The following is a 25867-nucleotide window of genomic DNA, read 5'->3' as shown; positions in this document are numbered from 1 at the left end:
CATGATCCTCCCATTCTTTCCTTTCTTTGCCAACTCCACTTCTTGCCAATTTATTCTTTTTAACATTCCCAATAGACGGTTTTCAACTTCGTTGACAAAAGCAACAAGTTGGTGGAGCATTTGAACGAGTTTGGCTTTTTTTTCTCCCCCCCCCCACCTCCCCGTTTTCATTATTATGGATCTATGTCGCAATCCAATCTAAGTCCAATATACCCTTCATCGAGACAGAGATCTATTTCAGAGGCAACGATTCATCCAGACTTGGGCACACTTACAGCGAAAGACCCGAGTTTAATGATGGCTGACACTTCAGGGTTATCACCCGGCGTCGGGCCCAACGCTATTGCCGGAGGAGCTACCGATATACCCCCGGACCTTGCAATACTACTACAGAAATTGGATGAGGACTTTTTGGTCAACAAGACCATCGACCAGTGGAGTTACATCAACAGGCGCGAGGCCATCTTGCAATCAATAGACAAACTCCACAAACAGCAAAACCAGGAATATTTCCCGCTAGATCCTTCAAAGTTGGAACTACCGTTGAAGGCACGGAAGCCCCCCACCACAACCCCCGACGGCAAAGTCACCGATGATTTGATCGACATTTTGGCGTGCAGGGCCAACATCTACAAGTCGGACTTGGCCTTTGTGGTCTTGGATGCGAGAGGAAAAGAGGTCAGTTCCATAAGCTGGGAGAAGATCTACCTTCGCGCTGTCAAGATTGCTTATGAGATCCAGCACAAGGTGTCCATGAAGAACAATGACACCGTTGTTTTGCTTTACAAGGACGGAGAAGTTGCCGAGTTTGTCACCGCGTTGTTTGGATGCTTTATAGCCGGAGTTACCGCGATTCCGATACATCAAGACATTTCGTTGAATGAGGTCATCAGCATCTTGAACTTGACGTCATCCAAGCTTTTGCTTTACTCCGAGACGGTGGCGAAGGAGCTAGAAAGACTCAATGCGCAAAGCCTGCGCATCCAGTGGCCCTCAAAACTCATACGGTGGCGCACAACGGACCTTGGCTCTGCCAAAAAATCCGAAATCTCGTATTGGAACATGAAGCGGCTGCAAAAGAGCAGCGACAAAACCTCCAGCATGCATCTCGCGTACATAGAATTCTCAAGGTCACCGGTGGGAGAGTTGCGGGGAATTGCGTTGAGCCACAGAACCATTTCCCACCAAATGTACTGTCTTGAAGCAGCGCTTCTGAGTTTGCCGAATTCGGGAGGCGGCTTGCGCCGAAGCTTTCGCGAGTACCGCGGTAGCAAGAAGGTTTTCCTCGCCACCTTGGATGTTCGGTTCTCAATAGGACTCATCTTGGGGGTCTTGTTCACGGTTTATACTGGAAACGCTCTCTTTTGGGCGCCCCAGCGAGTTATGGAAATACAAGGGTTGTACGCAAATATAATCACCAAGTGTCGAGCGTCGCTTTTGCTTACCGACTACTTGGGTTTGAAGAGGGTGACCTATGATTACCAGCAGTCTCCGAGTGCCACGCGGTACTTTTCCAAAACGCAACGAGTGGATTTTTCGTCTGTCAAGTGGGCGTTGGTAAACGCTTTGACGATTGACGGGGAGTTTATGGAGATATTGTCGCAGCGGTACCTTCGTCCCTTGGGCTGCCAGCACCCAGAGAATGCCATTATCCCGATGTTGACCTTGAGCGAGTACGGAGGAATGGTGATCTCGTTGCGGGACTGGATTGGACTAAAAGAGCGACTAGGGATCACGTTCACAGAGGAGGACTCAAACGAGCTTTCGTCGGTATTGATTGACAAGGAGGCTCTCAGCCGGAACCTTGTCAAGATTGTTGAAACCAACCCGTCGACCTCGGATGACATTGCGAGCGACCTTTTGCGCGTGGATGCGTTTGGATACCCACTCCCTGACGCCACTTTGGCTGTTGTCAACCCCGAGCTGTCGACTTTAGTGCAAAAGGGCGAGTTGGGCGAAATATGGATCGACAGTCCTTGCTTGTCGGGAGGCTTTTATGGCTTGCGGAAAGAATCGAAGCTGATTTTCCACGCCAAGTGCCGTGGTCCCAATGGGTTGTTGGAAATGGATTTCTTGCGAACCGGCTTGTTGGGTTTTGTTTACAACGGGAAAGTCTACGTGTTGGGGTTGTATGAGGACAGGATCAGGCAAAGGGTCAGCTGGATTGACCAGGCAATGTTCAAAAAGATGGGCAAACCTCTTGAAGGCTCAGGGTCGCGGTACCACTACTCTTCGCATCTACTCGCAACGCTAGCCAGCGAAGTCAAGCAGCTTTACGATTGCACAATCTTTGACATCTTTATCGGCAACGAGTATCTCCCGGTGGCCATTGTTGAAGCCGAGGTCATTCGCAGCCAGTTTGACGAGCCAAACGACGCGGAAAATGCCACCAGCGGCCAGAAGTTGAAGAATGGCGAAACCGACAACATCAGCGGCGCCCCGCTCAACGAGCCGGTGTTGAACGCCATTGCTCAGAAGTGTTTCGATACCCTTTACAAGCGCCATTTTTTGAGGCTCTATTGTGTGTTGGTGCTGGACTGTGACACTTTGCCCAAGATTATGAGAAGTGGCGGACGAGAAATTGCAAACATGTTGTGCAAGAAGCGGTTCCTTGAAGGCACGTTGCGTGCCGACTTTGTCAAGTTTTTCGTCCGCAAATCGATAAGTTTGATCCCACACGGGGAAGACGTTATCGGTGGTATATGGTCGCCTTATGTATCTGAGCTCCGCAACAAGGCGCTTTGCAACTTTCCGGACCAATACTCGACCATAGACTACAGAGCCAAATCGGTGGACGACAGAACAGGGAAGCTGTTGTCTGATTTTGCCACCATCCAGGACATTATGAAGCTCCGGGTATCTAAAATGGGCGACTCGGTTGCCTTCCACAGCGTGGACGTTAGTGGCAAAAGCAAGCCGCTCACTTGGAAAAAGTTTGAGCACAAGGTGTATGCCGTTTGCCAGTACTTGATGGAAAAGACCACTTTGAAACCCGGGCAGTACGTTATTTTGATGTATTCGCTTTCGGAAGACTTTGTCGTTGCTTTGTACGCTTGTTTGATCTGCGGTATCATACCAATACCGATGCTTCCGTTTGACTCAAACAGAATCGGTGAGGATTTCCCAGCTTTCATTGGCGTGATTCGCGACTTTGATATATCCGAGATTTTAGTCAACGACGAGGTTGAAAAATTTTTGAAAAACGGACCGATTGCGGACTCGTTGAAGAAGGTGACGCACAAGAAGGTCAAGTCGTTGAGAATCAAAAACACCACAAAGCTCAACAAGGTTTCCAATTTGAGTTCTTTGCAATCAAAGATCAACCAGAGCACTGGGCGACACACCGATGAAAAATCAACTGTTTTGATCTGGCTCAACTTTACTTCGGACCACTACCGGATAGGCGCAACTCTTAGCCACAAGGACATCATCGGCATTTGCAAAGTGTTTAAGGAGACGTGCAACCTCAGCTCCAACTCGTCTCTTGTTGGCTGCGTGAGACACGCTTCAGGAATCGGCTTTGTCCAGACCTGCTTGCTTGGAGTGTTTTTGGGAACCACCACTTACTTGAGCTCGCCGGTGACGTATGCCGAGAACCCGTTGTCCTTTTTCTTGACGCTAGCCAGACACAAGGTCAAGGACGTTTTCGTGACTGAGCAAATGCTAAAATACGCCGCGATCAAATTTGCTCCGAAAGGCTTTAACTTGTCCTCGTTGAAGAATATGATGATCAGCACGGAAAACAGAGTCGAGGTGGACTTGTTGAGAAAGATTGCCAAGGTTTTCCAGCAGACGAAATTGAGTGCCGCGTCCATGTCCACAGTGCACAGCCACTACTTCAACCCCATGATATCAACCCGGTCTTATATGACCGTTGCGCCCGTGGACTTGTTCTTGGACCCTATTGCGCTACGCCAAGGTTACGTGTCTGTGGTTAACCAGGCCGAGGTGCCCAATGCTTTGCACATTCAAGATTCCGGCATGGTTCCTGTTTGCACCGAAGTCGCGATTGTCAATCCTGAAACTCGCAAAATATGTAAAGAGGGCGAGTATGGAGAGATTTGGGTTTGCTCAGAAGCAAATTTGTCGTCTTTTACAAACGGGCCCAAGGGCCCCGTGGACCAGTTCAGCCAATTGCAGTTTAATGGAATCATTGAGGACGGTAATCCAGAGGTGACTTATCTACGAACTGGCGACTTGGGGTTCTTGCACAACATCTCCATCACAAGAAACAGCCGCGATACTGGCCAGCAAGAAGTTTCCTCGTTCCAGCCACTTTTTGTTCTTGGCAAGATTGCCGACACATTTGAAGTCATGGGACTTCATCATTTCCCCATAGACATTGAGAACACGATAGAGTATTGCCACGCGGACATTTACAAGAACGGTTCATGTGTCTTTCGGTGCGCCGACTACACTGTCGTTGTCTGCGAGTCGAAGCGGACGCGCTATTTTGCGTCGATTGTGCCTTTAATCATCAACACTGTGCTCAGCAAGCACCACCTTGTGATTGATGTTGTTGCATTTATCAAAAAGGGAGAGTTTCCGATATCTCGATTGGGGACAAAGCAAAGAGCTAGAATTGTTGATGCATGGGTGCAAGGGGTCATCCCCATCAGTGCGTCCTACGGGGTCAATTATGGAGAGAACAGTATGATCAAGCTCATCAAAGAGATTGACAAGGCATCCCTCGATGATCCATTTATCGGAATCAAGAACCCTGCTCTTTCGTATTATGACGCAGAGGACTCAAACGTTTTCGACGGAGATGGGAATCTGGTTTTGAGGTTGAATGAGGCCACGACTTCGTAGCGTGGCTGTATCGGTATTCATTTTAATGTTAATTTTTATTTTTTTTTTTTTTTTTTTTTTTTTTGGTTTAGACATTAATGGAGCAGCTTTTCAATCGGTTCCACCGCCGCCACCACTACCACCATTACCAGCAGCTTTTTCCAATCTCTGTCCGACCAACGACTTTAGCGAGGAAAATAGCAAGTCGCCCACGCCGGGGAAACTCTCGTCCAACATTTGTAGAGTCCGAAGATTAATTTCCGCCGGTGTGTACGGTAGCCAGCTGTCAGCTTTCATGATACTCTCTTCTGTCACCGGTCCTTCATGGCGCGCACCAAGATTGTCATCTACGTCTTCCATGGAGCGGAAATTTGCAACTGAAAGAAACGTGGTTGCTGGGTTAATGAGTAATGCTCCGCGTTCTCCAAGCGGGACGGGGTCGCTCAGAGTGCCTCCGTCAACGGTGCCTGAGATTGCAGATCTCAAGTAGAAAGCCTGCTGTTTCGAGTTTAGCTTGCGGTCGAGATGGAGAAACTTGTTCCGCCATAGCATGTTTAGGCAGTCCATGATGTACGAGTTTTGTATTGCCCGTGCCACCTGGCCTTCGCATCCGACCTTCTTGTTGAACGCGAGCACATGGCAGATGAAGTCCAAATGGTTTAAGTCCCCGGAAAGCACACCTGAATACACCAACGAGCGGGACAAGGGTATCCGGACTCGGCAACTATCCTGGGACTCGGCATTGAACCTCTGTAGTAAAAGTATCAACACTGAGCTCAAATCTAGTTTACTATCCCCACAAAACTGGCATAGTTCAATGAGTTTTTCTAGAATGCAAGATTTTCTCTGGTTGTCAGATTCCATCGCAAGAATCGGCCGGATCAGACTCTGGATAAACTCCAGGCAAGCCTTTTCACCGGCATGCGGATCCTCAAAGTAGAGGGACTTCAATGCGGATGCCTTCTTTGCTAGAATTTCTTCGACCTCGCCATCTGCGAGGCGGCCAAGTTGCAACCACTCAAAACCACATGTTGTCGTCGCCATAATTTCAGGTCGTTCTTCTTTGTCGCGTGAGCCCATAATGTCTGCGTAGGCAATCAGGGGAAAGTTTATCTCACCAGCGCTATACGAGGATATCATCTTGAGTACTTTTGACTCCACCACTTTCCTTCTTTTTTCGTCACCGTCCAAATTCGCAAGACTTTTGGAAATGGCGTCATCGAGAGCAACATGTTCGTCTGGGTGCTCAACCACCCTTCCAACCAACAGAATGCATTTAGTTGAGTTTGAAAGAAAAGAGTCCAGAGCGAGGGAGTCGCAGAGAAGGTCCCGCCAGAAGGCCTCGTTGGAAACCGACAATTTTCTCCTTTTCAAAGGCGGATCCTCTCCAGGTTCTCGAGTGTCGTCCGGTATGAGCCTCGACCCGACTTTTCCTGGCGGATGGATATTTGTATGCCGGTCAAAGTTCTTAATTTCTTTACTTGATGGCAAGCTGGAGCATTCTTTGTTTTGGCCGAAATTTGGATCCTGAGGTGGTACTATTTCCCTATGCCGGTTCCGTATTACTTTGGCCCTGATTTTTGACAGAAACTTTTTGATCAGGTCGAGTGCAAGCGTAATGTCGTCACGCAAGTAGACAAAGTTCAAACAGCGCGATAAGCACGGCACCAATACATGATGAAACTCTTTAAATTCCTCAACATGTTGGACAAGTTCTTGTCGAACCCATGCTGCCAACGCCACTTGGATCCGCTCTGAAACCCGCCTCTCTTGCAAGGTTCTTCTCCTTCTTCCCCTGCTTCCCTTTGCTGGTGTCAATTGCAGTGGCCCAAAACTTGCCGTGATTTGTAAAATCAATCTGCATGTTAGCCTGCCCCGCGGTCTGGAGCAGGAGCTGATCAAGTCAAGCTTGTCCTTCTCGCTCAATGGCATTTGTGTGTCCAAAACAACGGTGAGTAGACGCGACACCAACGGTTCCAGAAACGTCTGCTTTGTCAATAGCGAGACCAACTGTCCATACCTTGAATCCCTTTTAAGCTGCAGCATGCTATTTCCCAAAACCCTGCTGTGATGTTTTTATTCTGGCCTCTGGCATTAGCAGGACATCCGTGGTAAAACACACGGCACTCACCCCTTTCTTTGATAGAATCCCTCGAGAGCGGCCCTACTTCCTCGCGGGGGTGGAGGGAAGGAGGTTTTCGTTTTGTTTGTTTATTTTTTTTCTTCTTTTTCTCTCGCTCCCCAAGGCATGTCACCTCACCTGACGATGCGAATGTGTCAAAGTGCTCGTAGACAGAGGTAGAGGTAGATAGACGAGTCAGGGCCCCTCGGCTATGGGAGACGAATTTGACAAGGCTTGGTCATACAGGAGAAATGAAGGTAACTCTAGCGTTGTAGAAAAATCTGGGAGGAAAAGTAGCCCAGAGCTTGTCACTGCACGTTTCCCGAACTTTCGGTTATATCAGTTTGAATAGTGCAGGTGAGAGTTGAGCCAATCTACGTAGTTGCAATGAACCTCTGAAATCTCTCCATACATAATTTCTAGCAGACACAGAGCATCCCTGTCCTTCCTCTTAGGAAGATGTTCTTGCGTGTGTGTGCAATGCTAAGAAGTTCAAAATCGAACTATGGCTTGGAGTATGGTTGCCTCTGGACTCTTTTTGTGCTAATTTGCATCAAATAGGTGCAAAATTTCAACGCTTACGGATCAACTTGTCAACCCTTTTTTCGCTATCACCATTGAGAAAAGAAGCAAATTTCTTTTAAAGCTTGACCACTCTCTCAGAACTGATTTTCTTCCCCTCCCCCCCTCTTGCTTGCTTGAACACACATACCAGTGTCCAGATGATGGAAAGTTGATCGATTGAGCCTGTAATTAGGTTCTCAAAAAAAAAAAAAAAAAAAAAAAAGCCTCTTAAGACGAGAGAAAATTGTTGCATTTCCCCGGTAATAAAAATCGACGCAACTCAGTAACAATAGCAAGAACAACAAGAGTTCTCTTTGAAAGATACCAAGACGCTCCTAAGCAACCATGACAGACTATCAGATTCCGGCAGACTTCCTTGAAGTATTAAGAAAGAAATACGACGACGCCGTCCTGAACAATTTTGTCTTGTATAACGGCGAAAACGCCGTGCACGAATATGAAAAAGTTGCCCTAGGTGCCTTGACGGTTCACTTCCAGTTGACATTGCTCACGTCTTTGGTGCATAGACCGGAATCAGGAAACAGAAACGAGAACCCGTTTGAAAAGCCAGAGCCGGAGTTGACGGTTGTTCCAAGTTTTGGACCGGCAGGCGAGTTTCGGATCGTTTTCAATAAATTCCCAGTTGTGCCGATGCATTTTTTGCTCGTGACAACCAAGTTTGCCTCACAAAACACCCCCTTGACACCTTCTGAGTTGTTTGCTTCGTTCCAAATATTGAAGAAAATTGAAAAGTCAGAGGCCGGTGTGTCGAAATGGTTTGCCTTTTTCAACAGTGGTCCTGAAAGCGGTGCATCGCAGCCACATAAACACATTCAGTTTATGACCGAGCCCCTGGACCTGCAGTTCAAGTCAATTGCGGATACAATTGCAGAGCAATTGAGCCAGTTTGACGCTTACAGCGAGTCACCCCTGGCCGCGGAACCGTTCCTGGCTAAGGGCATACCCTTTGCACATTTTTTAATAAAGTTGCCCACTGGAGCTGAAATCTATGAGATGAGACTAGCCACATCTTTTAGTGCACTTTTGCAGCGCACGCTCAGCGTACTAAAGCTCAATGACCAAGCTGGAATTTCGTACAATTTCATCATGACGACAAGATACATGTTCATGGTTCCCCGTTCAAAGAGTAAATTTGAGGATCGGATTGGAATCAATTCGTGTGGTTTTCAAGGGCTTGTATTGTGTAAAAACGAAGAACTATTTGAATTTGTAAAAAAGACCGGCCCGTTAAACATCTTGAGTTCAGTATCTTTGCCAAATATACCAGACGATAGAGAAGGGGTTTCTTATTACTAGCACCAACACAACCCGAGTCTTGCAACCTTTTTTTTTTTTTTTAGCTTCTTTAGATAGATAGATTGTACATAGAGTTCCATGAACATATTTGAACCACTGATTGCTTTAGCCTTTGATTTCAAGCTGTTGCTATATATAGAGACAGAAAATACTTGAAGTGTTTCTCCATGCTGAAGAGGATGAAACGGAGGTTTTACAAAAGGTGGAAAGAGACAATGTTGAGGCTATTCTTGTAAACTGAAAACAGTAGCTCTAGCTTCAGCTCTCTCGCTCTCAAAACTATGCGACTTGATGATTGTTGATGGATTGACCTGGCGGATTCTGTTGGGACTACATAGGTTGATCAACAAGCCTATCGGCCGATAGACGTGCTTTTCATTATATATATAAACCTTGCTCGTGTGTACAGGCTACGCGTAATACATTACCAAATTTGGAAGTCTACACATTGAGCCAATCGTGTAACAACGAAACCTGATTATTGGAGGGGAGAACAAAAAAAAAAAAAAAACCAAAACCAAAGAAAACCAGTAAATCGAACTGAATATTGCTCAAGCAAACCTTGAAGGAAAGTGTCGATACACACACAGAACTGTTTAGAGAATGCTGTCAATCACTTCCGTCGTAAAGGCGGCCAACTTTATAACATCCAGACCCACATTGGCCAAAGTGATCACTCCCTTGGCTAAGAAATTCACTGAATATGCCGGATACAGGGAAATGGGATTGAAGTATGTTGAAAATTAACTAAACCAGTCAACAACAACAACTACAACAAACACACACAGACACACACACACAGAAAGAGCACTTTTGTACTAACAAATCGTCCTAGGTTCAACGATCTCATCATGGAAGAGACCCCCGTGATGCAAAAGGCCATCAAAAGATTACCATCATCGGAAAGCTACGCAAGAAACTACAGAATCCTCACGGCACACCAGTTGGCCTTGTCTCATCAGATCTTGCCCGCTGATAAAGCAGTGAAACCAGAGGAAGATGACCACTATTTGATTCCATACATATTGGAAGCAGAAAAGGAGGCATTCGAGAAGGCCGAGTTGGACAACATCGAAGTCAAAGCTTGATCGGTTATTGGTGAAAAATTAATAAAAATTATAAAAAGATAAAGGACAAGGTGAGACCGCTTTATTGTCGGGGGTCATATCGGAGCAAGCATACAGTCTATTTTATCAATTCTATAAGTGTTCTATAAATGGTGTTGCAGTAGTAGTATCCCTTTTTCTTTATTTTTTTTTCTTTCTTTCTCTATATGAAGCCTCTGGTCACATCATCCCCACCCGGAAATTCCTCAATTGCTCCAAGACCAAGAACGTCACTATCGTGTGCGGTCCCAACCTCATGAACGATGGAAGCCAGCCTCTAAACATGAATCCGACCCCTTCATTCTTCAATGCCGACTTCAAGATGGAGAGTGCGCCCTGCCCGCTGCCTTTGCTGTTCATGATTCTGGTCTTTACAACATCCGCTGGAGAGCACACAGTCGTGGCAACCAAGCCGGCAATTAGCGATGCACTGAAGTGGGTGGATTTCTTTGCCGGGTCCATGGACAATTGGTCCATTAGCACGCTCTTTGCTCCGTCGTAGGTAACCACCTGGGACGCGGTCATAAGCACGCCTCTCACGAGATTAGGGGACAAGCCTCTGAACAAAGAACGCGGTCCTTCGCTTTTACATATTCTGTACAACCCGTCAAACGCGTTTCTGTAGTTCCGTTTCTGGTCCGCTGGTAGAGTCGAGTCGTTCTGCATTCTGATATTGACCACGTCCGACGGATTCCCAACTAGACCGCCCAACGCTCCAGCAATCATCGAGATCGGTAGCAACACCGACATCCCGGGCGTGCCGTGCATGGCCTTTATGTAGCTTTCTTTCAAAAACTCATATACCCCAAAACGAGTGGTGGAATAAGTAGCTTGTCTGAGAAGAGATGCCGTCAATCCAGAGTAGATCTTCGTAGGCCCTTCTTTCGCCACAATCTGGTAGATCATAGAAAACAACGACTGGCCCGGCTTCAGCGCCGTTTGGAGACGCACTTTGGCGAGGTCGAGCGGATGTGTCACCAAGCAGGCGACCATACTGGAGGCACCCCCATACCAGAATCTATCGCGAAAGGCTGTTAGTCTTTTGGTTGTTTTTTTTTTTTTCATTTTTTTTCTCCAATTGTTTTTAAGGTTTCAAATGTTCAAAACTTTAAAAATACGTACGGATACTGCGTCTTCAGATTTGCAGATACCATGAGGGTGGACTTTGGTACTATACTCGAATGAAAATCCTAGTCTCCTTATCAGATCTCTTCACATTCCATCCAGTGACGCAGATACGAGTAACAGTTTTTTTTTGTTTTATTTTTTCCAAATCCGCACCATCTCTCGCTTCTTGACAGAAGAGAGAGAGTGCGTGTTCGAGAGCGCATCTGCAATTCAAGGAGATGTCCGCTCCTAGGACTTTAAGCCTTTAGTTGTGTTTCCTACGACGAGTCTGATCGAAAAAAAAAAATTGGCGTGGTAAATTTAGTGGTCTTCAAGGGGACTGAATCTGGGCTGAATGAATGAGGAGAAGGCAATATCAAGTTGAGTGGGGAGTTGTTGATCGGTATCTTTTCCAGTAGGGAAGGGGGGAGGGGAAGGACGCTTTGATGAGACACAACACAATTTGAAACTAAACAATGCTGTTACTGCTCATATCACACTAATATTATCGCATCGAGCTCCGAGGAATGGATAAAGGCACAGATCAATTGGAAATCGCCCGAGAAAAATCATAGATGTGTACCAATCGTCGTACCTGTCAATTTAAAAATGTGCAACAGCAGAGAACCGACTCGTTGTCCTCTCAAGGTGTATGTGCTCATTTCCTGGGCAACGTTTTGCCATCAATTGGTTATCAGAGCTATCCCAGCCATAAAATGCAGAGGCGTTGATATCCTCAAGCCAATATAGGCGGAGGACATTATACTCGTCAGCTACGTCTGCGGATCGAAGAGAAACACAATTATTGGCTGATCAGCATTATCTGGAGTCATGTGGAGGCCCACTTTTGGAAGGCACAATGGCAGGCAGGCTATCTGGATGGCTTGGGTTGTTTTCTGGAAACACCGCTGATGGAGGGCCTTTGCCTGTCACCCGCTTGAAACTGTGGTTCAGCCGTATTTGTTTATTGCCCAAACTCACCAACGACCTCATTCACCCATGCTAGCGACCGATACCATGCGAACCTAATACAAAGGATCTACCGCATCATTCGCACTTATGGACCTACATAAACTTCAATGATCTACTCCGTGAAAGTCCACAGGCCTTGCGACACATTCCACATTCTCAAGTGATGTATTTCGCAAGGAAACACAAGTAGCACCGCCACCAAAGCATTTTTAACTCGCAGTAAGCTCGTTTATCGCAAAATTGGGCACACAATGGGAAATCCACCACACACACACACACATGGCCAAAAACATCAATCAAACATAGATATGGGGAAAATAAGTATCAAGCAACAGACTGTCTGTGTGGATTGCACCGTCGAATAAATCATCAAGCACAATTCTGGAGGGACTACTTGAGGTATTACTTCCACTTCTACTACCTATATATTGCATGCATCGTGTCGTGTGGAACGATCCTCACGTCTTGTGCCGGGATCGCTCATCTTCAAAGCTATTCACTTCGGACGTCGCTTGTAAGTAAATATCCCCCCTCGCTTCGTCCTCCGTTTCCCTCCTGTAAGCATTTTTTTCCCATTAAGATGAGAATGGAAGGGAAGAATCAAAGGAAGGGTAAACCGAAAAATTCAGTGCGTTGTTCTGGATACTCCAGGCTTACAATACACATTTTCTCGCAAATACAAATGACAAAAGGCATTTCCTTCGGCACAAAACCGCTCACAACAGAGTTAAAGATGATTTCACGAGTGACTGTTTCAAGTCCAGAGTGGTTTCAGAATGAACTTACTCTCTATCCGCCAACAGAGCCTGTGATTGTTGACAGACAACAGCAAGGGACAGAATTCACTCTCGAGCAAAGCGCAGAGTTAAATCCCAAGCAACTGGATGATGATGCTTTCAAGAGTCGGTGGTAAACACAACGACCACAATTAAAAACCCTACCTTGATTAGTTGTCGCAATTTATCTATACCAAGGGTATCAACAATTAGTGCCTGCGCGCAATAATCGAACAACGATTCACTCAACTCATGGAGATCTCCGAATCCAAATAGCCACACAGAACATACTATGGGGCACGATCCTCTACACATCAACACACGAAAATTTTTGAAAGATGATATTCGGGTGTCTAGATATTCATTTGTAGGACAAGCCAAGCAGAGAGAGTGCGGAATTGATTTACGAACCAAACTTGAACAACTTCTTTGCAATTTTTAATCATGAACCCAAGCTCTGATGGCCTTTTACTAAAGAACTCTTCCATCAATTTTCACATTGCTGTGTGAGTGGCAATGACCTTCCATTACAAATTGCTCAAGTTCTATGCGTGAAGTAGTCCTGTTAACTTGATGATTTTCATTGCATCGTTTGGCTTTATACCGTAAGCAATTTGCCAAGAAGAGATCCAGCGAAAAAGTCAGCATGAAAAAGAAGGTCAAGATGCACCAAAAAAGCAAAGTTAAAAGTCCTCGGTCTCCCAAGGAAGACGAAGGCGAAGCACCTACTACCTATTTATTGGATCGTCAAATTGGCAATACTTGGTACGCCATGAGCAAGATTTCAATCCAATTCTAATTGAACAAATTCACACCCAGATCTGGTCGTACCACCGATAGAAACGACGAAAACTATGCAATCAAAAACTTTGCAGGAATAATTCAAGCATATGATTTAGCAAATGCCGAGATTCTTAATGGATAAGCTCAAAAACCATGAGTCTCGTTGTCATAATAAAGGAAAAGTACTTGATTGAGTGCAACAACATGAACCAGTCGTCAAGGTTAGCTCCATTCTTTTATTTTTTTGATATTTTGAATGGCACCTTCCACAACTCCATACTTTTTAAGTGGAATGACCAGGTCCTCTCTACATATTGGACATGGATATCAAGCGTAAAAAGCTGCATCGATTTTGGATCTACTGTCCCTATTAAATTGAAAGTTAAAAAACATCCTAATCGATCTTCTTTCAAAAAATATGCGGCCTTTTTGGGATCGTACAAAATCAATTTTATATTGAAATTTGCACAATCATTATGCGACATATCAAGCAGGATAACAAAAATGAACCTCTACATGCTAAAAGGCACAATTTCATTCCCGTAAAATCAGCCTTTGACAGTAAACTCAAAATCTAATGGACAAAGCATAGAATAGAATTACATTGTCACCAGATGCATACTAGATAGAAATGTTTGCGTCCAAATCATTCTAATGAGATTTACTAGCGCAAATTTCATTTGCACGAAATATAATCGCCCCTTCTTAATCGAATGAAGGGGCCATATAAAACGAACACATAGCGCCAATTCTGTTTTTAAACATCACTTGTAGTCAGAGAACACAAACAGAGAATCTCCATCAATATACTATAGATTGACCAGTAATGTAGAACAAGCAACAACCAATAAACTCTCATCACAATTTTGAAGGGTGCTAAAATGCTACTTGAGCTAGTGAACAACCGATATCACTTTAATTCGTAAGTGAAAGTAATCTTCATGCTACTTAAAGCAGCAATTCCCTCACAAGCAAAGACCCCTTATGTTTCTAAAGTCTGTTTTTGCCTGAAGGTACGCACAAAATAGGTCTTCAATTCACAAGATCCTAATCAAAGCCACAAACGTGAAAATTTTCTTCTCAGATAACTTGAAGCGTAGGACCAGAAAACATGTTTAAAACAATTTATCACACAATATGCAGAGAAACAATGGGATCGAATGCGCACAGTGAAGACGTACTGGACAAAGATTAGTCAGTATGTCATCCAAACCACTATTTCAATATTAAATTACTAAAACGGCAACGGGCATCACAACAACGGCAATTATAGCATTGAAACTCGTCATCCTCGTAAGCTGTGAACAGCTGAGAGTTCAGGAATTATGCAGGAATCTGGTGTATCAAGGATGATGTTGGGTCATGAGAATGGTAAAAGCACAGAGGGCAGCAGCGCATTGTAAAGCTCGGCCTGCAATTGCCGTCACTTTAAATCGAATTTGTCTTTAAAGATGCTATCGTTATCCTGAGAGTAAATTTTGGGCCTTCATGCCGATGCATTTTTGTATAAAAATAGGTGATTAACGTATTACGTTTTACAGTATGGATGCTTCATAGATCACTTTGGGTCTTAGCGGTTGCCAATTTGAATGGTGAATTTAGAGTAGGAGCTTTAATCTCTACCGCTCTTTACCCGTTGTGCGAAAAAGCCATTTTCCCAGTCCAAAATTCGGGTAGGTTTCACCTTGCGAAATGTCCGGAACATTGAAATGAATGGCTCGCAAAAATCATGAAATTGTTTCAGCAATGACAATCGAAAACAGCAGTGTCTGCGTTTCGTCTCTGTCAACAGTGCATTTGGGAGACGACCCTGTGTTGCAGGAAACTGGTTTCAAAAACTGCGGTATGATCGTTACCGGGACGACAGAGTGATCGGAATTCGCAAGCTTTTCGGCGGGCTGCGTTCGAGGTTACGAACTTTGTGGAAAATGTGCGTGGAAAATTTTCTTTTACTTTTGATTTTCCTAGTAGTCCAAGGTTCTACGTGATGAGATGTAGGTTGAGATTCGGGTTATTGAATATTTTGTGGCGTTACGAGTAGACTCCGAACAATCTTCTGTTACGAACCGACTCGGGTAGAAGGAGTGGATGGACACTCATGGCATGTGTATACTTTGACAGGAACTTTTGTTTTGTTTGCAGTAGTTTCCTGTTTAACCGACAAGCCCATGTTTGAGTTTTTCGTTTTTGTTTCTGTGTTTAAAACAGGTGACTAGTTGCGTGGTTTTTGTGTTGAAAAGATATGTTGCATGTAGAGGCTTTTTTTTTCAAGTTGCCAATTTACTGGTCCCCTCTTGCGGAACACAGGATACATTTCTGTATAAAAAAGTAGAATTGCATATTCTTGAAGAAGGTTTGTTCACTGTCTTGCTCAACTGACAGCTTTTCTGGCTTGCTTGATGTTTTTGATATATTCGACACCTTCTAGGGTCGTTTTTGACATACCAGTGATTAGAATGTAGAAATATGATCGTCATGGGGTGCGTTTACTTCCTTTAACTAATTAAACTATCTAATTACCCTCCGCTTTATAGCCCTCCAACTTTCTTACATTTTGAGGTACCAGAGGCTCGGTTGTTGCAGCGGCGACACTCAGAGTCATTGGTGCTTCCCTCCTTGAAAATCCGGAGATGGGTCTGAATTTGCGAGTCGATGTGAAAAGCGTTGGAAACCAGCGATGCATTCCGAGACACATCTTTCTCTGTTTCAGAACCGAAGTTCTCCTTGCCCATAATAGGTAACCTCTGATATATATTGGGTTTGCCCAGCCCACCTGGTAAAAAAAGATTGCTTCCCAATACTCAAGGACTCACGATGACAGGTTCTCCTCCTGCCTCGATTTAGTCATCAGCTCTCTCATGCACTTTCAAATTTTCAAAATTTTCTGCTTCAGGAAAGTCGCATAACCTTTGGGGAGGGGGGCATCTAGTTTAGTTTGATCAGTCACTAATTCATCGCAACCTGGGATTCATTTCACGAGATACTCTGTCTGATAAAGAATAGTCTATTCAACTCTAGCTAGTCTTTTTTCAACGGTTCCCTTCCCCCCCCCCCCCCACGTTTCCAATTCACCTCAATTTATCTTCCTCCTCCTGTGAAATCTCTTTGGCGTCTCCTCCAACATTTTCTATCAAGTCTCCAACTATTCCGTTCAAAACGCTTGGGTTTTCGAGGTCTTTACCTATGATGCTGATTGTGTTCACCTTCAGGTCCATGTGTGGGTAGCTGCCGAGCTTCACTACCCCTTCACCGTGCTTGGCTATGCAATCCTGTTGTAGTCTAGTGAGATAGGGAGCTAGCTGGGTCTCTCCCGTCTTTGTCACCACGTACCTCCGGCTCAAGTTTGTGGGAGCAACTCTCCTTTTCAAAAATGGCTCCATGTCATTTAAAAGCTGCGTAAAGAGTTGCGGCACTCCAGGCAAGACATATACCGATTGGTCTATTTCCAAAATGGGGAACCACAATTTTTCATCAAAGAATAGGTTCTTTGTTGAGATGGGGCTATCCTTTGAAGCCACGGGCAATGTCGCCATTCGGTAGAACGCACCCAATTGGTCTTTGCTTAGTGTTGACAAGTACCCGTCTCTTAGCGAATGCATTTTCTTCACCACTTCCTCGTCTAGTTTGTAGTCGAGATTGAAATAGCTGGCCAACACTTGGTAGGTGATATCGTCATGCGTGCTGCCCAAGCCGCCCGAAGTTACTACAAAGTCCACTTTGTCCTGCTTGAGCAACACGTCCAATGAATTCTTTATATCGAGCTCGTCGTCCCCACAAACGATGGTCCTTTTGAGGGGAATTGCCAAGTTGTTGAAACAGAAGCGGGCAAAGTGGTAGGAGTTGGTGTCTAGTATTTTCCCGTTCAAGATTTCGTCTCCAATTATCAAGATCGCCGCGCTTCTGATTGGCTTGAGTGTAGAAGGTGGTGTTGTCGTTGTCATTCTCCGTCTCACTAGTCGTAAATGAAGATCAGTGCGTGTTGTTCTTCTTCCTCTTGCTGCAAGAGAAAGCATCAGGCTCTAGCACCGGGATGTGGGGACAATTTTGTTGCTTGTTGCGATCAAGTTTTTTAGCCCCGCGGGCTCCACGTTTTTTTCTTTTTTTTTTTTTTCTGTTTTCTCGGGTTTCATCTTCGGGTGAAGTTCAGTAAGCTACGGACTTGTAGCAGAGATGAGAAGGAAGAAGTAGAGAGGTAGATATCATTGTAGGGTTTTTGAAAGATAGACCGCCGAAGAGGATGTCAAATTTGCAAATTAGAGACTGCAAACTGTGTATTGACTTTTGGTGCAGATTTTGCTGCAAATTCCGCCAAAACAATCATCATGATGATGGGTCTTCTGCAGAAATTTACTCAGAGTAGATGGACCTAACCTGGTAGTAACCGTGGGAGAGATTTACGCCTGAGATCGATCCAGTTGGCCTTGGTTGTAGTTGTAGCAGTTGAAAAAATTGAAACCAGAAACCAAAAGGAACCGTGGGGGGTTAGTCAAAGCCTTGCCCTTGTCTCTCTCTCTTTCTTATTCACTCACTCATAGGGGTAATAATTAACTTTGCATGAGATAGCCAATCAGGAAATACCCGAGATTTGTTCCGATAGCTGGTGGCTTGTGTTATTAGCGTGTGACACAATGGCCACCGCACATATCCCCTCTGAAGTCTCAGGACTAGAGCTGGTGGAATCAGCGTTCCCTGACAACATGTCCACCTTCTGTCCATGTGAATGAACCTGAGTGTGGCGTATTTGTCCGAAGCTACAGCGTCCCATAAACACGTTTTCCGCGTAAAATTGTATACTTTATTGAGTGGCGTTTTACTCGTCTAAGACACGCTTTTCTCAACTACAATTTGCCTCCCACTACGCCAAGAGCATTGAGTATTTGTTGAAAGCTGCGAGTGCAAGCCTAGTTGTAACGGTTACTGGTGAGAAATCCTTCTTCGTCGTCTTCTTCATCTTCTTTGTTTTCTTCGTTTTCTTCGTCTTCGTCTTCTACGTGTTCTTATACTTGTTCTTCTACATCGTCTTCTCTTTCTTGGTGCAACAGAAGGCAAAGAAAAAAAAAAAAAGGGAGACTTAAAATTGTTCTCATCCACACTTCAATCACCATCACCACCACACACATAGCTACTACTAATACTACTACTAATACTACTATTACTATTACTACTAAATAGCGCACTTTTTTTTTTCATAAATCAGCGCTCTTCGTCTACTTCAACAACACCAACCACCGACTTTCTCTCGTTCTTCTTCTTCTTGTCCACATATCCTTATCCCAATACCCCAACACCCTAGAAAGACAGCTAGGTTTTTTTCCAGCAGTGAGAGTTTTTGTTTTTTCTTTTCTTTTCATTTTTGAAATTTTACGAAATATCAAATGGGAAATAGCCCGTCCAAAAATGAACCCCTACCGAGATCCTTAAATTCGAATACAACAATAAGAGGAGGAAATGGCACAGGCGACTCCACCGCTTCCGCCGTGGGTGGAAACAGTGATTTGGATCCAGATGATATAGCCCTTGGGCTGTCTATATCATCAAATAAACTCCAGATTCCACCCCAGAATCACGCAAACAAACCTGCCGTGGGTGCAGCTGCAGCATCTGCAGCTGCTGCGACTGCTACAGCTACAACGACTGGCACTGTTGGTGGGAAAAGCAGTCAGCACGCTACTTCTGCAGCTATCGAAATCAAAGGTGCACGTCCAAATTCAGAAGCTGATCGTGCTCTAGGCTTACCTCCGACAAGCAAGAAAAGCCAAGCTGCGAGATCAATCAACAGCGTCAGTGGTGGCAACCACGTGAGTACGAGTAAGTCGAGGTATTCGCCTGTGCAAGACGTCACTGCGGAGCTTGATGCTGAAATAGGCACGTCGATGGCGAAATTGTTGAGGGAGCAGCAAGATGTTTCTTCTTCAGTGGACTCACTGGAAGGATCTGTTTCATCTCCAGTGTTTACCACGATTGGTAGTGATTTAAAGGATACCGACCTGCTCCTGTCTTTGAACTCAAGTCCTGGAAACTTCTATGCCAACGGCAACGGCAAGAGCCTTTCAAGTTTGGATCATCAAGATGCTGCAACAGGGGTTGTAACTCGCTTGGACTCTATTGCAGAGAATAGCCCGTCTTTCGAAACCGTTCCTCAAGTGAAAAGGCTTTCCAAGGAAAACTTGAGGATACTCAATACCGAGTCTGTTACCAACAAGTCTACTGCCTCGAGATTAACTAGACCCCCGTCTTCGGCTTCAGCTTCGACTTCGGCACTGTCGATCCCTACAAACAAGAAGCTAGAGGTGGACATTGACGGTATCATACAAAGATTGTTGGCCACAAAGAAGCGCTCGAGTCTGCGCAGGGCCAAGGACAGGCTTGACGTCGATACCAACGACATCAAATACATCTTGGGTAAAAGTCGACAAATCTTTTTAGATCAGCCCACCTTGTTGCGTCTTTCACCGCCAGTGAAGATCGTGGGCGACATCCACGGCCAGTTCCACGATCTCATCAGAATTTTCAATTGTTGCGGGTACCCACCTCACTCAAACTACCTATTCCTTGGAGATTACGTTGATCGTGGAGAAAAATCGTTGGAGACCATCTTGCTTTTGCTTTGCTACAAGATCAAATACCCTGAAAACTTTTTCATGTTGCGAGGCAACCATGAGTCGGCAAACATCACCAAAATCTATGGCTTTTACGACGAATGCAAAAGAAGATTGAAAACACCCAAGTTGTGGAAAAACTTTGTTGATGTGTTCAACTCGTTGCCAATTGCCGCAACCATCAACGAGAAAATTTTTTGTGTGCATGGCGGTCTATCGCCAGAGTTGGAAAGTTTCAAGCAAATCGAAGACATCAAGAGACCAACCGACGTTCCCGACCGAGGCCTCTTGGCCGACTTGTTGTGGTCTGATCCAGATGCGCTGGTGAAGAACTTTTCACTAACGAACTGGCCAAAGAACGACCGCGGGGTCTCGTACTGTTTCGGTAAAAAGCATGTCGACTATTTCTGCTCCAAGTTCAAGTTGGAGTTGGTTGTGAGAGGCCACATGGTTGTGGAAGACGGCTACGAATTCTTCAACAAGCGAAAGTTGGTTACTGTTTTCAGTGCCCCCAACTATTGCGGCGAGTTCAACAACTTTGGAGCCATCATGAGCGTCGATAAGAGCCTATTTTGCTCTTTTGAGTTGATCAAGCCAACTTGAACTCGGCTGATCTTTGCATTACCTCTCGTGCATTCTCGATCCTCTGCATATATTCTTTACATAGAATGAAGTAATTCGAGGTAAATTTATCGCCTTTCTTTTATCTTTTTTGCTATTTATGTTCTTGCCTCGAAATCGCCAAAACAAAACAAAAAGAGCAAACGGGGACGGGGACGAGGACGGGGTCAGTCTGTTTTCCCTGGAACACTTGCAAGATTAGCGCCTAGTCTCTTTTGTATCGTTTTAGAAGTAAGCGACGTGATCTTCACTAGCTTGGCAAATCGAAGGACGTAGTATAGCACCATGCAGATCAAGGTGTTGAAAGCAATGTACGCGACGAAAAAGCTGATGTTCCGCCATCTAAAGGAAAACTTTGCACCTAGTGTTGCCAAGAACTCGTCGGCATTGTTGAATTGGCAATATCCACAATTGGAAGAGGCGCCAGGATCCGATAAATACCCTCCAGCACGATTTAGAAACCCACCAGCAAACTGCTGGCACGTTTGACCCGGAGGCGGATCAAAATAGGCCAATTCCTGTTGCGTGCAATTTATCTCTCGCCCATGCAAAAATGACGTTATCAAATTCTGGATAAAGTATGTGTATGGGGAAACTCTATTCATGAAAATCCAGAACCCGGGCATCAACTCGGTTGGTTGGACAATGCCCGAGAATACCACAATAAACGTGTACAAGAAGGAAACAAGCACCGCGGCACTTTCCAAATCAGGCGCAATGTACAAGACCATCAAACCAAACGACACGGCAAAGCCTTGCAAAAAGATACCCTGCGTAAAGTAAAACATACCCGAGTGCAGTGGTTGTCTATCTACTTGAGTCGGAAAGTAGACGGTAACAAACATGAAGGCCCCGCCAATGAGCAAGTAGGGCATCTCGTTCAATATCTGGGAGATGATCATCAAGGACCAGTGGTACGTGTTGGACAACTTCTCTCGCACTTCAAACAAGTCTCTACCGGCAATTGCCTTTTCTTGGATTTGATTAATGACGGGTGCAGACACCACCACCGTCAAAAATGCGCAGAACATACCATTCTGGGCACCTGTTCTGGTATACTTCAAACCGAAAAACGTAAATCCTATGAATAAGCCTGATATGGTCATCAAGAACAATTTGGCCGCCACATAATCTGGGTCCCGGTAAAACTGCAACGCGCCTCTATTGCATACCCACCTGAACTGGTGCCAATACGGAGTAGCATATTTATTTTTCAACTCCTCCTCTTCTTCCTTGCTTAGATCGGATTGCGCCTTGCTCAACCTGTCAATCAACTCATCTCTCTTTTCATCGGTTGCTCTTTTTTCTGGAGAGTCTGACCACGTTTGGAACCAATCAATATCGGTTGAAGCAGTCGCACCAGCACCAATCGCCTCGAGGATGTATTCGGCTGGGTTCTCGGTATCAGCACAACGTCTTGCTCCGTTTCGCTCAAAGTAGTCCAAAATGACCTTTGAGCGCTCACCAATGTCTCCAAAGTACACAGTCTGTCCTCCTTTTCTCAAGAGCAAGAGCCGGTCAAACTCTTCAAACAACGTGGCCGAAGGCTGGTGGATGGTGCACAATATCGATTGGCCGGCACTGGCCAAATCGCGAAGTAGCTTGATGATAGCCCATGAAGATTGCGAGTCCAACCCAGAGGTTGGCTCATCAAGAAACAACAATAACGAAGGCTTGGCCACTAGCTCAACCCCAATGGACAATTTCTTCCTTTGCTCGACATTCAAACCGTTGCCTGGTCTTCCGACAATTGCATCGGCATAGTTGGTCATGTCCAATACCTCAATTATTTTCTCAACATACTCCAACTTCTCCGCGTCGCTCACCGTGTTTGACCGTCTCAACCTTGCTGCAAACTGCAATGATTCGCGTACAGTGATTTGGGCAACGTGAATGTCTTGTTGAAGAACATACCCAGTCCTCCTACTAAAAGACAAGTCCAACGGCTTGCCGTTGACCAAAATGTCTCCCGATACAATACCAAAATCGATCCTTTGCGCCAACGAATTGAGCAAGACAGTCTTACCGGCACCGGACTCTCCCATCAAAGCAGTCAAAGTACCTGGCTCACAGTAGCCGCTGACACTGTCCACAAGCTTCCTTTGCTCACCGTCGTACGGGATATCGTAGTTGACGTTCTTCCAGACAAAAGTGTCCTTAACTCTTAGGTCTCCTCCTTCCAGATTAAAGCTCCTCTCGTGTTCAACCAAGTCTTCAATCGAGGGTCCTTCGTCGGGACCTGCTTCGGAACCTGCCTCGCGTCTGTCCTGGTCCACAATTGTGTATGGCACTTTTCCCCTCAAGTACAAAAGTTTGTCACCGCCGCCTGTGATCGGCTTGATGTATTCGGTTCCCAATGATGTTATTGCCAAAAAGAACGCCAAAAATCCAATCAAGATTCCAAAGTTTCTCCAAACATGTGCAAAGCTATATGTGTAAGCCACTCTCAAGTAATCGTCGCCCAAAACCCAGTCTCTTCCAGGAACAGACCCCGGAAAGAAGCAGACTTGATTGCCCGGCTCTAGACCCTCATAGCTCGGTCCCGACGGTACTAGGTATCTCCCTGTGCAGGTCATGTGGCGTCCGTGAAACTCAGATGTAATGATAGCTTCGAACGCGTACAACACGGGGTTGATGTAGGAGATCCACTTGAACCAAGGGTGCATGGAGGGCCGCTGGATCATGTACGAAGAATACATCAAAGATGCCAACACAAGCACTCCGCCCAAAGCGTTAGCGCCCGCCACCGACTTGTTGATGGCTGCCACTGCCTGGAACATTGAACCCATCGTCAAATGTAGCAAAACGACAAAAAGAAAGCAGATGAAGAACTTGCCCGCTTCCCTGGCCAAGTTTGACAAAAAGTACAAGATGACGACAAAGCAAACATTGACGAAAATGCTGATGGGTATCGATGTGACAAAGTTGGAAAGCGAATCGGCTGATGGATGGTACATGGAGTAGTTTTTCTGCTTCATCAAGATTGGTCGGCTGGCGAAGGAGGCCGAGATCTCGGCTAATCCCATCAACGACATGAACAAGACGGCAAAGAACACGACACCTCCTCGTGAAAAGGCTCCCGTGATATCCTCGGGCGTGTTGTAGTATAAAGAGCCAGCAATAAACGCTTGGCATACACCGGCTCCCACAAGAGTCGCCGTGTACGCAAAGTCTCCCAAGATCCGCTGGACGCTTCTCCGACTACACAATTTCAATTGTTGTAGAAAAGATATCTTGAATCTCGAGGATTTGCGGGCTCCCTTCATCTTCTCCTGCTGTACCGAGTGGTAATAAGCCTTCCTGACTTCATCGACGTCGGTAGAAGCATTGAAATCCAGAATCTCACAAACTAATGACTTGTACTCTTGCGAGCGCAACCAACGACTTTCAAACTCATCGGCGGTTTGAGGAACTTTCTTCTCCCAGCCCGACTTTGCTCTCCTGCCCAACGGGTCTGTCAATGCCGTAAGAAACTCCGCAGTGGTCTGTCTTGGCGGACACTCCCACCCCATGTCCTCAAAGTACTTCTTGGCCTTGTTTGCGGGGCCAAAGTATATCTGTCTTCCGTGGTACAACACCGTGACCTTGTCAAAACATTCGTAGATGTTTTCTCCTGCCTGGTAGATCGACACAAACGACGTGGTCTTGAGAATCTTGGTTGAGGTTCGGATAGCCTGCGCAAACTCCAACGCAGTCGAGGCATCGAGGCCCCTGGTGGCATTGTCCCAGCAGTATATTGTCCCGTTGCACGCCAAAGCCTCGGCGATGGAAACCCTCTTTCTCTCGCCTCCAGATACACCTCTTACAAAGTCGTTCCCGACTTTGGTGTGGTAGGTGTGTCTCAACCCAAACACCGTGGCCAAGATTTCCTTCTTGGCCTTGACAAACTGCTCCCGGCTCACTCCATCGACCCTCACGTCCGGCGTCTTGCATCCAATGGCAAATGACAACGTCTGGTCCACCGTGAGGTGCGGAAAGTGCACGTCCAACTCCGGGTTGTAGATCAAGTCGTTCCGAAAGTGCTTGAGCATCTCCTTTTGGCTCAATCCGTCGTACCTGACGTCCCCTTCCACGCCTCGGTAGAGGTCAAAGTCGGTCCCGCTCACGCTTTTCAAAAAAGTGGTGCACCCGGCCCCTGGTCTGCCCAACACCAACACCACTTCGCCAGGCCGTGCCATTCCGTTGAGGTTATGCAAAATCTTTTTGGGTGGGGTCCTCAATCTGGATATGATCTGTTGCAACCCTCCAATGGGTCCTTTCAACAAATCAAGCACCGTGGGCACCACCGCAAACGTCTCGTCGGTACCGTAAACAGAAAGATCTTGAAACGTGATTCCGCTGCTCCTCAATGCAATCCCTTGCTTCTTTGAGAAGTAGACAAAGTTTGACAAGATTCTGATCAAGTTGAACTCCTCCAACTTCAACTGGAGTCCGCCCTCTTTGTTCGATATCTGCCGCGACAATTCTCTTGACATCGAGTCCAATTGATCGCCTCCGTCTTTATGACTTAGCGAGCTAATAGTTCTCACCAAGCATAGCCTTCTGCTCTCGTAATCATTGTCGTCGTAGTTATCAAACCCGCTAAACTCTACGGCTGGATCATTGGTTGCGTTCTCGTGTCTGTCGCTCCCGGTATACTGCTCAATTTCCAACGGGGAAGGGTCAGTTAAGGGTCTTTCAGTCATATTTTTGGCGGACCCGGTCAAACTTGATTAAACACAATTTTTATCCTAAGACCCCCCTAGTTCCCACTTTCTTTACCTCGCTGCCTGTTGCTGCAAGGTTTCGGCTGATTATCTAATGGCTGCCGGAAAAGTGAGCGCTGAACAAACTCAAAAAAAAAAACGGGATTTGTACTAGTTGTGCTCTGTACCAACGAGTGTCTGGACCAACTATCTGTAAGCGTCAACTGTTGAGCAAGATTTTCAGCAGCTTGTATTTCCATCGGCCTCGGCAGATCCAACCCTCGAGTAGATTTGCAAACCTTTTATTTACTTTATTTATATTATTTTTTTATGTTTTGACCGTTGCAGAAGTAAAATATAATGGGTAAAGCATAAAGCTTAAATGGACTGGCTTCAGTCCACGAGGAGCTCATGTCGTCAGATC

At 45.6% G+C, this 25867-nt stretch overlaps 8 protein-coding genes across 8 annotated transcripts; 4 read left to right on the top strand and 4 right to left on the bottom strand. All coding sequences in view use genetic code 12, as the record gives it.

The window, feature by feature from the left end:
• Window positions 1-294: 294 nt before the first annotated feature.
• Window positions 295-4812, top strand: LODBEIA_P40860 (uncharacterized protein; the record flags this gene model as incomplete). The annotated part of the gene is made up of 1 exon (XM_066974268.1): window positions 295-4812. The coding sequence occupies one exon, from the start codon at window positions 295-297 to the stop codon at window positions 4810-4812; it is 4518 nt and encodes a 1505-aa protein (XP_066831024.1).
• Window positions 4813-4902: 90 nt separating this feature from the next.
• LODBEIA_P40850 (uncharacterized protein) lies at window positions 4903-6837 on the bottom strand (the record flags this gene model as incomplete). The annotated part of the gene is made up of 1 exon (XM_066974267.1): window positions 4903-6837. One exon carries the CDS (start codon window positions 6835-6837, stop codon window positions 4903-4905), a length of 1935 nt encoding a protein of 644 aa, XP_066831023.1.
• Window positions 6838-7822: 985 nt separating this feature from the next.
• LODBEIA_P40840 (uncharacterized protein) lies at window positions 7823-8794 on the top strand (the record flags this gene model as incomplete). Its single annotated transcript, XM_066974266.1, has 1 exon — window positions 7823-8794. The coding sequence occupies one exon, from the start codon at window positions 7823-7825 to the stop codon at window positions 8792-8794; it is 972 nt and encodes a 323-aa protein (XP_066831022.1).
• A 603-nt stretch (window positions 8795-9397) lies between these two features.
• LODBEIA_P40830 (uncharacterized protein) lies at window positions 9398-9882 on the top strand (the record flags this gene model as incomplete). Its single annotated transcript, XM_066974265.1, has 2 exons — window positions 9398-9525; window positions 9630-9882. 2 exons carry the CDS (start codon window positions 9398-9400, stop codon window positions 9880-9882), a joined length of 381 nt encoding a protein of 126 aa, XP_066831021.1.
• A 198-nt stretch (window positions 9883-10080) lies between these two features.
• On the bottom strand, window positions 10081-11054 carry LODBEIA_P40820 (uncharacterized protein; the record flags this gene model as incomplete). Its single annotated transcript, XM_066974264.1, has 2 exons — window positions 10081-10918; window positions 11023-11054. The coding sequence occupies 2 exons, from the start codon at window positions 11052-11054 to the stop codon at window positions 10081-10083; spliced, it is 870 nt and encodes a 289-aa protein (XP_066831020.1).
• A 5552-nt stretch (window positions 11055-16606) lies between these two features.
• On the bottom strand, window positions 16607-17479 carry LODBEIA_P40810 (uncharacterized protein; the record flags this gene model as incomplete). The annotated part of the gene is made up of 1 exon (XM_066974263.1): window positions 16607-17479. The coding sequence occupies one exon, from the start codon at window positions 17477-17479 to the stop codon at window positions 16607-16609; it is 873 nt and encodes a 290-aa protein (XP_066831019.1).
• Window positions 17480-18913: 1434 nt separating this feature from the next.
• On the top strand, window positions 18914-20740 carry LODBEIA_P40800 (uncharacterized protein; the record flags this gene model as incomplete). Its single annotated transcript, XM_066974262.1, has 1 exon — window positions 18914-20740. The coding sequence occupies one exon, from the start codon at window positions 18914-18916 to the stop codon at window positions 20738-20740; it is 1827 nt and encodes a 608-aa protein (XP_066831018.1).
• Window positions 20741-20925: 185 nt separating this feature from the next.
• Window positions 20926-25443, bottom strand: LODBEIA_P40790 (uncharacterized protein; the record flags this gene model as incomplete). The annotated part of the gene is made up of 1 exon (XM_066974260.1): window positions 20926-25443. One exon carries the CDS (start codon window positions 25441-25443, stop codon window positions 20926-20928), a length of 4518 nt encoding a protein of 1505 aa, XP_066831017.1.
• Window positions 25444-25867: the final 424 nt, after the last annotated feature.

This window comes from Lodderomyces beijingensis (genome assembly GCF_963989305.1).
Source record: "Lodderomyces beijingensis strain CBS 14171 genome assembly, chromosome: 5".
Taxonomy (NCBI): domain Eukaryota; kingdom Fungi; phylum Ascomycota; class Pichiomycetes; order Serinales; family Debaryomycetaceae; genus Lodderomyces; species Lodderomyces beijingensis.
The sequence above is the reverse complement of the archived record's forward strand: the minus strand, read 5'-3'. Positions and strand labels throughout refer to the sequence as shown.